Source organism: Hypomesus nipponensis, chromosome 3, assembly GCF_054491055.1.
Source record: "Hypomesus nipponensis isolate SF chromosome 3, ASM5449105v1, whole genome shotgun sequence".
Taxonomy (NCBI): domain Eukaryota; kingdom Metazoa; phylum Chordata; class Actinopteri; order Osmeriformes; family Osmeridae; genus Hypomesus; species Hypomesus nipponensis.
This window is the reverse complement of record NC_140363.1, coordinates 6,713,536-6,727,500: the sequence shown is the minus strand read 5'-3', so window position 1 is coordinate 6,727,500 and position 13,965 is coordinate 6,713,536. Positions and strand designations below refer to the sequence as shown.

At 44.0% G+C, this 13,965-nt stretch overlaps 1 protein-coding gene across 1 annotated transcript in view; it reads left to right on the top strand.

Annotated features, from left to right (window-relative positions):
* The window catches only part of eipr1 (EARP complex and GARP complex interacting protein 1), a 42,674-nt gene extending 38,216 nt beyond the window's left edge, over positions 1–4,458 (top strand). Inside the window, exon 9 of the mRNA XM_084674341.1 lies at positions 3,807–4,458. Coding sequence (XP_084530467.1) covers positions 3,807–3,993 — 187 coding nt within the window. The 3' untranslated portion in view covers positions 3,994–4,458. The remainder of the gene's footprint in view (positions 1–3,806) is intronic.
* The last annotated feature ends 9,507 nt before the right edge of the window (positions 4,459–13,965 follow it).

Below are 13,965 nucleotides of genomic sequence, written 5' to 3'. Positions count from 1 at the left end.
GTAGCAAAGGATCTTATTCACCTGAGTACAAATACATTGGGATCTATGAAGACAAGACATGCGTACCATTCACGTACAGGGTTTATAAACAAAAAACTTGTATATTGATTTCAAATTTTTCCCATCAACATCTTTTAATGGATACCCATTTGGCCCCTAACCCATCACTGTCAGATGCTCTAACGGGCTAGCCAGGGATGCTGGTGGAAATAAAGTATGGTTGAATGGCTCTCCCAGGATGGCTTTGGTTGTGTATTTCACATAGGGGACTGTTACTGGCTGGACAGGAACAATCCGAGGAAAGGCAAAGTGTGTACAATGGGAATGGTCTGTATCCGACTGTGGCTCGTGACGTGAGCTGATGCATCCTTCTTCTCCCCTTTCCTCCCTTCTCCCTTCTACCATCCCCTCACCTTTTTTCTTCCAACCCTCTGTTCTCTACCCCCTCCCTCCATCTACTGTAAGACGTGTGTTGATGCTGGTCGATAGTGACGGTCTTAGCCTTCGTTAAGGCAAACGCCAGTGACGGGCCTTTTAATTGCGACTTGACTCTGAGGATCTGGACAGATCCGGACGTGCACACACACACACACACACACATTCGGGGGTGCCAGGGGAGGATTGCAGGCACTTCATTAGCCATGCCAGTTGGGGCAGGTGGTACCGTGCATGAATACAGAGTGGAGAGCACCCTGTTCTTCAGTACCCAGATCACATAGCCACTCCCTCGTTACCCTGCAGTCAATTATGGATAGGAGGGGTGAAAAAGAGTGTGTGTGTGTGTGTGAGGAACATAGGCGGTGGAAGGGAGCAATATTTTTTTGTGTTTCGGAGAAGAGTTAGATTATGTATTCCACTCGGTGGACCGTGCACGTGTCACAGGTCTGTGGAATTGAGTGGGGAAAGACAAGTCATGGATGTTTACACATAGTAAATGCGTGTATTTAAAGAGACTTGGTAGGCTGATGTTTAGGATAAATACTAGCAATGCATTAGAGTCAGGTCCAATATGAGTCTTCTATTGCACAGGCAACTAATTTGATAGATACAGTTAGGTACAGAACCCTAAAGCCCAATTTATACTTAGGTTGCAGACATTTTTGAAAAGGTCGCCGACAGAAACAAAGTTACGGTCGACACTTTTAACCGTCGCTTGGAAGTGTCGCCAACCAGGAGAAATTTCTACTGGCGCTGATGTCGTCACATAGTGAACATTTTAAATGGTCAGTTTCTCCAATTGATCACCTAGGCTACAAAGCGTTAACAATGTAACCATGGCTATGAATGGAACGGTAAAATGATTCTGTTTACGTCACGCGAACCTTGAGCACAGGCGACTGCCGAATGCAGCAGCCTGAGCGACACTTTTTTTTTTCTCTCTGCGACCATTTCAAAAATCTCGGCAATATAAATATAAATTAGGCTTAACACAGCCAAAATAATCTCTTCAATATGTAGCCCCCTTCTTTTTTCTTCTTTTTTTTCAAGGGACCAAAAGTAATTTGGCAATTGACTCAAAAGCTATTTAATGGACAGGTGTGTGCGATTCTTCATTGTTTCTTCATAAATTAAGCAGGTAAAAGGTCTGCAGACAGATTCATTCCAAAGTGTATAGGGGTATATATTGTCTGCACAGATTCAGCCACATTCAGCAAAGTTGATTGGACAGCAGTTTACTTTACAGATGAACAATGACACAAAACTATATTTTGCAATTGCCGAGTCAATCGCCTGATCTCAACCTGATAAAGCGTGCACTTCACTTGCTGAAGATAACACTTAAGGCAGAAATCCCCAAGAACAAACAACTGAATACAGCAACTTCTCGTCAAAGTATAAAAAATGAACTTTATGTGAAGTTGTTAATTGGTCCAATTACATTTGAGCCCCTGACATAAAGTGACTGTATACAATGGCTGCAGTTCCTGAAGGTTTTATACACTATTTTTGTTCAACCTCTTGAATTAAAAGCTGAAAGTCTGCACTTCAATTGCATCTTGGTTGTTTCTTTCCAATCCATTGTGTTGGCGCACATAGCCAGAATTGTGTCACAGTCCAAATATTTCCGGACATAACTGTAGTTATAGTAGAATGTATGTTGTCGAATCAACTATGGAATATGATTAGTGTTAATGAATAGCCAACCAATTAACTAACCCTAACCTCAGCCTTTAACAAACTGAACTCAAGTATGGCGCATTGATATTCAATAGACAATCACCAAATCTGCTGATGCAGCAAATGACTAAAATACACTCTTGCTGTGTACTGATGATTTGATAGCTACAGGCTACTTTGCTACGCTTTCCTTCACATTGTAATAGCAACATGTGATTCAGCGGTATTCAGGAAGTAAGGAGTTCATTTCTGGGGTGGCTGGTGGTCAGGGGGGACTGCAGGTAATCATTACCTTCAAAAGACTGTCACAATAGCATTGATGCGAATTTGCAGTCACTGAAGAATCCACTGGTTACCGGAAGTCGACAGGAGGGGGGATATGGTAAAGGTAACAAGGAGAAACATCAGGGGTCATTGCAAGGACCCATGGGAGGTTGCAGGACTGTTGGGAATACATTAATGGAAGGTTGTGGAATTAGTGAGGGACTGACCAGGTGTGGGAAAAGCTCAAGGAAGTGTTATGAGTAATATGTGGATTTACAGGGGGAGACATCTGATGGATTAAACACTCAAATGCCTAAAGTTGCAGGGCTATGTCTAATCTATCATGGTGTATATCATGCTGGCCTAATCTGGTAACAAATTCTAGACCACAAATACCCTGTAAGAGCAAACAGCTATATTGGGTTCACAATGCGTTATCCAGACATGAATGGACAGACATGAAAACAATTTTACAACACCAAATATACTCAAAAAAAAATAAATATATAGTTAATCCCATAGTCCTTACTAACAGTATTTCTGACTGAAATATCCTAGGCTTTTTATCACAATGGCATGGGAATCTGTGTCTTGGGCTATGAGGTCTTTGATGTTCCCTCTCATCATAGAGGGATAGCTACTTCCAAACACCACACAGGCCCAGCACCACAGGGATGTGTCTGCGAGGTGGAAGCAGCTTATTCACCCCTGTTTTCCCTTGCAGTTAAAGTTTTTTAGTAATGGTGAATGGTACTGCTGAGTCCTCAGTTAAATGAAAGGAATGGTCTATATTTAGGGTGAACATTTGTAGAATCCTTTTTTTTCCTCAAACCCACTTCTGTACTACGTTCAAAATCTCTAATGTGACTACTGTCTTTTATGGTCTTTTTCTCGATATATACAGTATACATGTATCTCTCTCGACATCTCTCCCTATCCATATATATGTGCACCATTACACATTCATTAATACAGTATAAAATACATATACACTTCCCATGTCCGTTAACTTTCCCGGGAACTTAAAGCTGCAGTATACACGCGACCTTGGTTCCAATGCCACCGTGCCTGTCCTGAACGTCTTCACAAAAGCCACACAAAAGGCCTTGACAACCGCTGCTCCTCTCCCCGTTTCCACCCCTGCTGGTACAGTTAGCTAGATGTCACATACAATGGAGTGGGCCTCATGTTCAAGGTCATTAGGCTTCGTCAAACTGACTGACCCTCTTTATTCGGGGTGAGAGGAGCACAATAGACAAGGATATCACCGGGGCATGTGCTTTCCCCATCCCTCCAACACCATTGTTCTCCAATTACAGAACAAGCACCAGGGCGGATCTGCTGTTATTTATGGGGCTTTGCCACCACTCGGCACATATAATTACCTCTCAGAAGCTGTAATTGCTTTCATTTCTCATGTCCAGCACACACGTGGGCCTGTCGCTGTCGCCATGGAGATGGAGAGCCGCCATTATTTACGAAGGACGGTGGGGTCGTAGGTTGATTGTGAGTATGTGTTTGATTTATAAGATCGATAAGGCTTACATGCCCGTCCCTGTCGAATCTATATGTACCGGAATCTGGTGCCAAATGTACTGTCGGTGTGTTTGAGGAAGTCTACGAAGCAAGCACACGGAAGGCTATAAATCGAATCAAATTCATGTATTTTCATCGGAGTGATGGAAGTCAAGAGTGGCACGGCTACCTGGAGAGACAGGGAGGTGTGTGTTTGATCAATGGAGCACGGCTTGGGGGCGGCAAGAGGGCAGAAGGACAGGAGTTACACACGTAACCTGGGTGTCACTCACTGGGTCACCCTCCACTCTGAGAACCATTGTGCTGTGAAATCCATGAAAAACGGTTTAGACACGGTATAACACCTCAAAACCACTTGAAAGCATTTAATCCATTATGAATTAATAAGTACCGGTACATGGATTTTCGAAACTTGTGTCTTCAAAGATACTTCAAAAATGTCATTTTGAAGTGGCTATGCCATTTGTCAGTGCATGCGACAAGCAATTCTTGGATGTAATTAGAGTGTATCGAGATTTATATTTAATTTCTATGAATATGTAAGAGGGAGCAAATCATTAAAGATGCCTTCTAATTCACGTACAGGAGAGTGCTTTTGTCTGCGAGACAGTGTGTGTGCATATGACCGCTGTCCTCCCCTCACCCCTGGCCTTTTCCCTAACCCCTGCCTGTCCACCATCCTTCTGTTCGACCTGTCAAAGTGGAACACTCAGATACATACACACAGGAACTCCCTGACCTAGATCTGTTTCCTTTTCCCACTGGTCGACACACACACACGCACACACACACTTAACAGTACTTACAGTAGAAGCAAACCTGTACACTAGTTGATGTGAAATGGAGCTGTTGGGGAACATACATACATGCATGGTGTACACTTGGCTCTTTGTTGCTAGGGCTCTTTACACCTGCAGCCATCAAAAAGCTACTGCTCCTATTTTTATTTTCTTCATGCCTCCACAGACTTGACACAGAGTAGGTGGAGCAGGTTGTGGGAGTGTTGTGAGAAGGTGTGGGAAGGAGTGTCGTATAGCCCAGTGGCATTTTAGAATACATGTGGAAATAGCATGGAAAATTTACAAAACACTTTTTGTCAGCTACTGTACCTTTACTTGTCCTGGCTGCATATCAATATTTCAAATGAAGTCATATTGTGTAGTGTTGTTATTTCCGGCATTGCCTTTAACATTTTAGCATTGCCTCTCTTTGGGGATTTTTAATTTTGTTTAGTCCTATGAAACAAACAGAATTAGCGCCTCTCCAGTAAATTATCCTGGTGCCATGATCCATTTTGTTGTATATTTTGATGGAATACAGAGCTATACCTATGATATTGAGCGATTTTTGAGAATACATAATTTTGATAGTATTCCCTTCCAGGCACAAGCAAAGAAAAGTGATATCTACATTTGCTTTTAATCGTGTGCATGGGCTAGAACAAACATTCATTAGAACTGTGAAATAAGGCACAGGCTTGTTTATTTAGCAAAATTGTGAAAGGGCAGGATAAAGACCCCTTTTCCCCAAATCTTTGCACGTAACAAGGGCTTAGACACTATCCTATAGCAATCGCAATTCCATAACAAAGCCCACACACACACTTACAGTTCTCTTTCCAGCCAAAATGCTTTGACATAAGATAAGCTGCAGATGAAACATTTGAATAGCTTCTCCTTGATCAACAACCCTTGAAGAAAAAAGACTAGTCAAAATGATGGTGACAGTAACCAAAGCACTCATTGGTTAGCAAAGCAGGAGTTTCTGATGATTTTTTACAGGAAGTAAAAAACAGAAAGAGACTGTAAATAAATAATAAAACACTGGTAAATTTCAAAATACGATCTAACCTTTAGTCTCATCTCAGCATTTAGCATTGCCCTTCATGATTGGAACCATCATGCAGTACAAACCGTAATTACATGACATGAACATTTGAATGAATATCTGATTAAAATGATATGAATGCACACTATAGATATGTGCATAAAGTTTGTGTTGAAGGAGATTAGTGTCCCTCCCTAACTTCCTCCCTCCCTAACTCCCTCCTTCATTCCCTCCCTCCCTCCCTCCCTCCCTCCCTCCCTCCCTCCCTCCCTCCCTCCCTCCCTCCCTCCCTCCCTCCCTCCCTCCCTCCCTCCCTCCCTCCCTCCCTCCCTCCCTCCCTCCCTCCCTCCCTCCCTCCCTCCCTCCCTCCCTTCATCTCTCTCTCTCTCTCTCTCTCTCTCTCTCTCTCTCTCTCTCTCTCTCTCTCTCTGTCTCTCTGTCTGTCTGTATGTCTCTCTGTCTCTCTGTATGTCTCTCTGTCTCTCTCTCTCTCTGTCTGTCTGTCTGTCTTTCTGTCTCTCTTTCTGTATTAGTATTTCCTCTATCATAAAACGCTCGGAGATTCATTCATGCCTGCAACAATCTGCTCTGTGTCGTGAAGGCTGCTTTATCTGCTCTGGGGAGTGAGCATGTGTGTCTGCCCTTGTACGTGTGTACTAATCTGTGTCTATACCCGCCTGTCGGCTTGCTTGCTAAAATAAGACTCCCTCCCTCCCTCCCTCCCTCCCTCCCTCCCTCCCTCCCTCCCTCCCTCCCTCCCTCCCTCCCTCCCTCCCTCCCTCCCTCCCTCCCTCCCTCCATCCATTCCTCCCTCCCATCCTCCAGTTCCAACTTCTGTGTGAGGTGGGTGGAGAAGGAGGAAGTGACCTATATAGGAAGCTCTCCTTAGCCTGCTGCAGCTGCCTGCTGCTGCATTTCAAAAAGGGGGCTCCGATGAATAATTCACTTGCTGCCTTTACTTCAATAAACCCATCCTCCTTAATGAGTCTTAATGCCAGCCAGACTTTGAGACAATCAAAAGCCCAGTGCACATGTGTACACGTGTGCACGTTTGCGTGTATGAAAATGTGTGTGTTTGCAGGATTTCGCATGTTCAATGTTGATAGTGTGCATGTGCGTCTTTATCTGAGTCTGAGAGCGGGTGGTGTGGGTAGGAACCAAGTACTGCCTTTGCCTCAGGCCCTGTCAAGGTTGCCCCAGGTAGTAGTACCTGCGACTTTGAAAAGAACATGAAAGCTAGCGCCCCAGCGGGCGCCTGACAGGCAGAGCTGCGTCTGCTGGATGTGAGTGCAGGTTGTTTGGAGGAGGAGAAGGAACGCCACACCAGGAACAAAAAGGGATGTCCTTTTTTGAACTTAATTGATATGAATTTGAAAACGATTTTGTCATCATGATGGTCACAGCTTGACTTTGCTTGAACTGCTTTGCATTAGCGATGCTTGCACATGAGACGTTGATAAAGATGTCAAATATAAGATACTAGCTTTCTGACTGTGCCAGACATATGTCTTTGAAAAAAACTTTCAGTCTTTTTGTCATTTGTGAGTTAAAGATTTCAAAACTTTTCCATTTGAGTTTAGTCTGACGCTTGACTGGATTTTTTGGGGAGACAGAGACCTACACCGTTACAACTGACCCTATCAAAACGTATCCAAGTGGCAGATGTAGAGGGGCAAGGCTGGCATGCAGGTGTCAGTGCCCAGACAGCTGTGCCAGAAGATGTGGGCCACCTCTCAAACGATGATAGATAGCATCAGGATGTTTCACTCCCACTCAACTTCTGGGCTGTCATTACGTTTCACAGCTCTGGTACTTACGCTTCAAGTAACACTGGTAAGACACACGTGATCTGAACTGGTTACGATTGTCTGTTAAATTCACATTACACATTGCTGATAGTTACAGCTATTTTTAAATGTAAAAAAAAGGTTTTTCATTATGGGGATATACTTTATTACTTTGCCTGTCTGTATTGTGTTAATTGGTATATTCCTACCCGGAATATACCAATAATAATACACATCAACTGTTAAGGTAAACACAGCAATCTGTATTATTGGGCCTATTTTCACAATGGGATTTTACCTATAGTATTTTTATGTCAAGGATTAGAGATGCCATAATTGGTATTTGGTTGACATTTGGGGCATTCAACTGAACCCTTTAGTCCAGGATATGATAGCCATGGGATCCAGGCTGAGAATGGTATTAATTCTGGTGAAAATTGACTCAACACACGCCAAACTCTTCCATAGTAGTAGTCCTCCATTCATGCTAAATACATGATTGATGTGAAACTGGGAAATGATGGAAAAGTCTGAATCAATTGTTTGTGTTTTTTCTGATCTGAGAATATCTGTGCTTCCCAAATAACCAAAGGGATTTGGGACAGACAGCTTAATAGACTGATTATTCAAATCTGTTTATTACTGAGAATTAGAGGTGCAGGGGGCTGAGGGGGTTATTTTAAAAAGCTTTGCTCTGGGGGGGGAAATCATTGTGCCAGCCATGAACATGTCAACAATGAGCAAATAGCCCAAATGGAGGTCATTGAGCTACTGTTAAAGGGCCACAATGGAGAAAGCATACTCTATATGTCTTATATCTTTTTTCTCTCTCTACAGCGAGAAGCCTCGACCGCCGAGGCTGCATTTGAATTCAACCATCGTCAACTGTTAGTCATCCTTCCCTGATGCAAATTCCATCGTCCATCATTGACATGACTGAAAAGTGAGAGCGTTTGGAGACGGGGGGGGGGGGGGGGGGGGGGCTTATCTCATGGCTTATTGCACCTTATTAGAGTGGCTTATTAGACTCTGTGCGTCCCCTCATCTGCTTTTAGCTCAGCTTTTAGGGGAACATGAACACAACATCTTGTTGCCCTCTGTCGTTCCTTCTCAGGGTGAATATGTTGTATGCATCACCCTCAGCAGCCTGCCCCCCCCCCCCCCTACAAAGCCACAGTACATCAGCTTGGTGCTATGGAAAATAAGACATGGGGACTTCTCTCCTCTCCTCTAAAGAACTCAGTTTGTTATCAGCAAATGTATTGGATCCATGCATCTGCATTTGTCAGCTGTTCACCCAAATCATGTGTTTGGGTGGGCATGGCTTAAAGGCAGAGCAAGAGTGGTTCATTGTACCAAAGAGACTTTACACATAAACGTAAGAGTGACAGTTGCTCCACAGCTCAGAGCGACCAGATGTGACTGTGACCATTGCTGTGACAAAGAGTTGAACGACTTGAAGAAGTCGTGACGTGACTGGAATGCAGGATGCACCAGCTCACGTCGCAGCTCATGAGGAACTGCTATTGATAGACTCCACTTTCTACAGGCCTCCTAAAATTTCACACGGCCAATAAACACACATAAACCTCACACAGAAAGCATCTTGTTAACAGTATGTGCTAACTTGCTAATGGCTAGTGATTCAGAGAAAGGGCATAGTAATTTATGACTCCAAAGTCCTCATATTAAAAGCCAGACTTGGAACTGAAGGACTCTCATAAATTAGCTCTCAAAGATGCAGGCCCTCCTATTTGATAAGTGTACGCAGAGTCGTAAATGATGTGTAAAATATATTGCTATGTCAATGACCGCCTATGCCATACCTGGTAAATGACTGGTCTGTATCTTTTAGAGTGTGTGAAGTCAACCTTCCTCTCGTAATACGCCCACAGCATCCAGGACGATGGCAATCTCATCTAATGTTAACTCGAAAAAAAGTTTCCTTGTCCTCCATGAGGAATCAAATTGAGAAATCACAACGCTGTACTGTGGTTTGTTCTTGCTACAACATACTGATGTCTTCCATAAAGAGGATTTTTGTGCAGGACAATTCCATTAATAAGGGGCAAAAATGACCCTGGCTTCTTCTACAAAGGTGCTGGCATCCATTTCCTGCTTCTGTAATGGACAGGGACCAGTCTCTGTTCTAAACATAGTAATACACACACACATGCCTTTGTATCCTAACGATGTTGTGTTTGGGATGATATGATGGTATAGGAGTACTCTTCCGTAGCATCACTGGTAATGGGCCAGCAGTCTAATGGTCTGCACACAACACCCACCAACTATTGGGTGAAAACACTCCATAGGTGTGTTCGCGTAATGGCCTGTAGATACTGGTGTCCACCATAGCAGTAATTGGACCAGGCTGTAGTGGTTGCTGTGGTTAGCGGGTCACCTCAGAAACCTATCGACCCTGACCTTATCCACCCACATTGCATTCCCCACACCATGACTACAATACATGCCTGCACACACACACACACACACACACATACACATTTTCCCAGATACCCTCCCACACCACGCTCCCAATGTCCAATGTGGCCAATTGTTTCCCAGTTGTTCCCTTTAGACTCACTGAACATGCTGAGCAATTTGAGAGGTCATCCTGACGTGCTGTCTTTACTGCCCTGCCTCCCTTTTACTGCCCTGCCTCCCTTTTACTGACCTGGCTCCCTTTTACTGACCTGCCTCCCCTTTACTGACCTGCCTCCCTTTTACTGACCTGCCTCCCTTTTACTGACCTGCCTCCCTTTTACTGACCTGCCTCCCTTTTACTGACCTGCCTCCCTTTTACTGACCTGCCTCCCTTTTACTGCCCTGCCTCCCTTTTACTGCCCTGCCTCCCTTTTACTGCCCTGCCTCCCTTTTACTGCCCTGCCTCCCTTTCTTCAGAATAGCTCCTCTGCTCCGTTTTACCCCAAATGAGTGGGAGAATTGTCTCTGATGATATCTCTGGAATAGGAAATATCTCTTTGAGGTGTGTTACCAAGAAGTGGTGTGCATGGGGTTATGGTCATAATTGGGAATATTTACATTTGTCAAATCTTTTTTGATCTGCGGATTAGGATTTGATCTAAAAACATGGGACATCTAAACGTTGTGTCCTAAAACGTTGTATGAATGCTCATCTGAATGAATGGGCATCATGCTCACTGTCTTGCACTATGGCCCCAACAAGTATTCAGACAGTCAGTAATAATGTGCCGTGAACCAGTGAAGGGATACTTGCCTGCAGGGCTTTTGCTCTCCAAATATATTGTTATATCGTGGAAGGAGTCATCGGCTCATCGTGAATGCAGAAACATATGGACCTTTTCAACTCAGGGGTGCAAAGTCATTCCTTCCCTCACTCGCTTGTTGTCTCTGTCTCTCTCCATCTTCAGTGACACTCCCATGGGATACATAAACCTCCAGGCTCTGTGTACCTGATGGGACCGGTTGTGCAAAGCTGAGTTGTGTTCTAGTTTCTGTCAATCTGGGATATCAAAATATCGAGTATGGTGGTGCAGCAGTGCAGACTACCTTTCAATTTGACATTGACATACAGTGTAGCCCTGAGATGCATGTCTTGGCGGGTTGAACCGTCAGTTTAAAGGCAGATAAACTCAATCAGAAAGTTTGGTAGTCATGACTCTTGATTTATGCTTTGTATCGCTGAAAGTGGAAAACGCTAATGATGTCAGTGTGGCATTGTGATCCCACGTGCGCACACACACACACTAACAAATGGAATGGATGCAGCCAAGCTCCCTTCGTCAAAACACAAACCAGACATACATGTAGACACAAACCAGACATACATGTAGACACAGACCAGACATACACGTAGACACAGACCAGACATACATGTAGACACAGACCAGACATACATGTAAACACAGACCAGACATACATGTAGACACAAACCAGACATACATGTAGACACAGACCAGACATACATGTAGACACAAACCAGACATACATGTAGACACTCGGGGTCTAAACCACAAGTGTGTCTGTCTCAAACAAGCACTGCAGGGCACTGACGGTAAGGCTTTTAATTGTTTTATCGGAGTCACAGCAGTAACGAGTAGACTAAATTCACTCACCTCCAGCGTTGAGGGCTCCGTGCTAGACAGTCTATTACAGGGAGTGGGATGGCCCCAAGGTAAACATATGGGGAGTAGATAACAGTGTGAGGTCGAGAGCATTATCTGGGCCCTCTCAGTGTTTGGGCCTCTGTGTCTGTGTGTGTTCATGCAGCGCTCTTTCCCCCCCCCAACCTCTGTCTCTCTGCCTCCTTCTCTCCCCATAGTCTCTATCTCTCTGTAGCCTCGCACTGTGCGTGGCTCGGTCAGCTTGTCAGTCTGTCTATCTGTCTGCCTGCCAGCCTATCTACTTGCTATCCTGTCTACTTGCTAGCCTGTCTACCTGCCAGCCTGTCTGCCTGCCTGCCAGCCTGTCTGCCTGCCAGCCTGTCTACCTGCCAGCCTGTGTGCCTGCCAGCCTGTCTACCTGCCAGCCTGTACAAGTAGCCTACAGTGCATTTTCAAGAGGAGTAAAGATAGTGTACACCATCGGGACTGGAACGTGCAGATGTTTGTTGCCTGACAATATTGTTTTTCATGTGACTTGCAATGCAATTTGTAGAGTACAATATTCAATATTTCCATATCAAGCTCACACACACAAAGGGCAGTACTGTACATCACACTGTGATTCCCCTAACCAGCCGTGAGCAGCCTTGCCCCAATGTTCCCTCAACTCTTGCTCAACATTCCCTTCTCATCCAGATGCTCCGTTGTCAGCCACATCAATTACCGAGAGCCATTAAACCAGCAAGTGTCTCACCGTGCTGCAGCCGTTAAAGCCTGCAGCAGTTAAAGTCCTGTGTGCTCAACGCTGGTCAGTCTTAACTGGCACCGCCAGGGAAGTCAGAGAACCATCTCAGGATCAATCCCATCACTTAGCCAATTAGGCGATGGTGAGACAGACGACCATTATCATAAGGACTAATCAATAGCTGGAGCCAGACAAGCCCACCCACCCACCCCCCACACACACACACAGACACACACATACACACTCCCCCACAGCACAACCCTTCAATTGTGTCCAGGGATGGTTTTAATGTGGTTTATGACCCGTTTTGGTGAACGGCTAGTTGGGTCAGCAATGTGCTGTTGAAGGATATTGGATGTGTGAGACATGTCTGTGAGCAAAAGGTGAAGCCACTTGTAGGAGATCCCTAACTCTGTAGGTGTCTATGGAATTCTGTGCTTTTTCACTTTGCTGGTCTATAGTAAAAAACATTTAACATATCATTTAAAAGTCCTTACCTACAAGAAAAAGGAAAGGTGATACTGAAAAAGATTGTAGTTTGGAAGTATGAAAATATGTCTTTATTATAATAGTATTTTTCCAGATTTTCACACAGTTCATGGTTCTATAGGTTTTTGTTTTTAACTTAAAGCAAAAAAGATATGTACTGTATTTGATGTTGGACTGGAAAGATTGAAGTGAATGTTTTGGTGAATGTTCTGGTGAATGAGAGAGAGTGGAGGGAGTGTGAAAACTAGTCTCGCCATGTGGTGAGTATTTTCCCAGTAGTCGTCGATAAGTACCAACAACCCACGATGTGCAGTAGGAAAATCTTTAATGGAATTTGGTAACGTGAATTATTTTTCTCACTCCCTCTTTCTCCCTCCGTTTTTTTTCATACAACATGTCTGTTTTGTATGAGTCATGTTAAATGTGTTCCCAAACTACACTTAAAAACTAATGCATCTTTGATTATTGATGCCACTGTGTTCATTGGTACAGCTGTAAGATAACTAATATTTGATAGGAGAAAGATATCTTTGGAAGAAAAAATCTTTCCAAAACAACAATTTGGTATTGTGAAGTCCCAAGTCAGCCAGCCAAGTGAATTGGAGGTAAGCCTTTTAAGTTTTATGAATCAACACATGAATGAAAAATGTATACAAACATGTTTTCACACGGTATTTGTTCAGATAGGTTTGAGGGTGAATGTTCTTTGAGGGTGGATTCTCCTTTAAGGAGGCACTGCAACATGGGTCCTAAAGAAGAGGTCGTCCATCAGGAGAGAGAGAGAGACAGGACAAGGCCCATAAGGATGCAGGATGAAACCCCCACAAGTTATTACCTTCATCTGAAGGCCCATTTTGTCTTCATCAATTCTTAAACTCATAAGACTCCCTGCTGTCCTTCTCTTTCACACCCCTTCTCCAAATTGTGCCATTTATCAGGCAGCTTGCTCCTCCTGCCCTCTTTCTTTCTTTCTTTCTTTCTTTCTTTCTTTCTTTCTTTCTTTCTTTCTTTCTTTCTTTACCACCCATTTTCCCCCATGCTTCTCCCCATGCTTATCCCCTACCTTCTCCATTCCTTTGTATCTCTTGCCGTATTCCCCCACACAATCTTT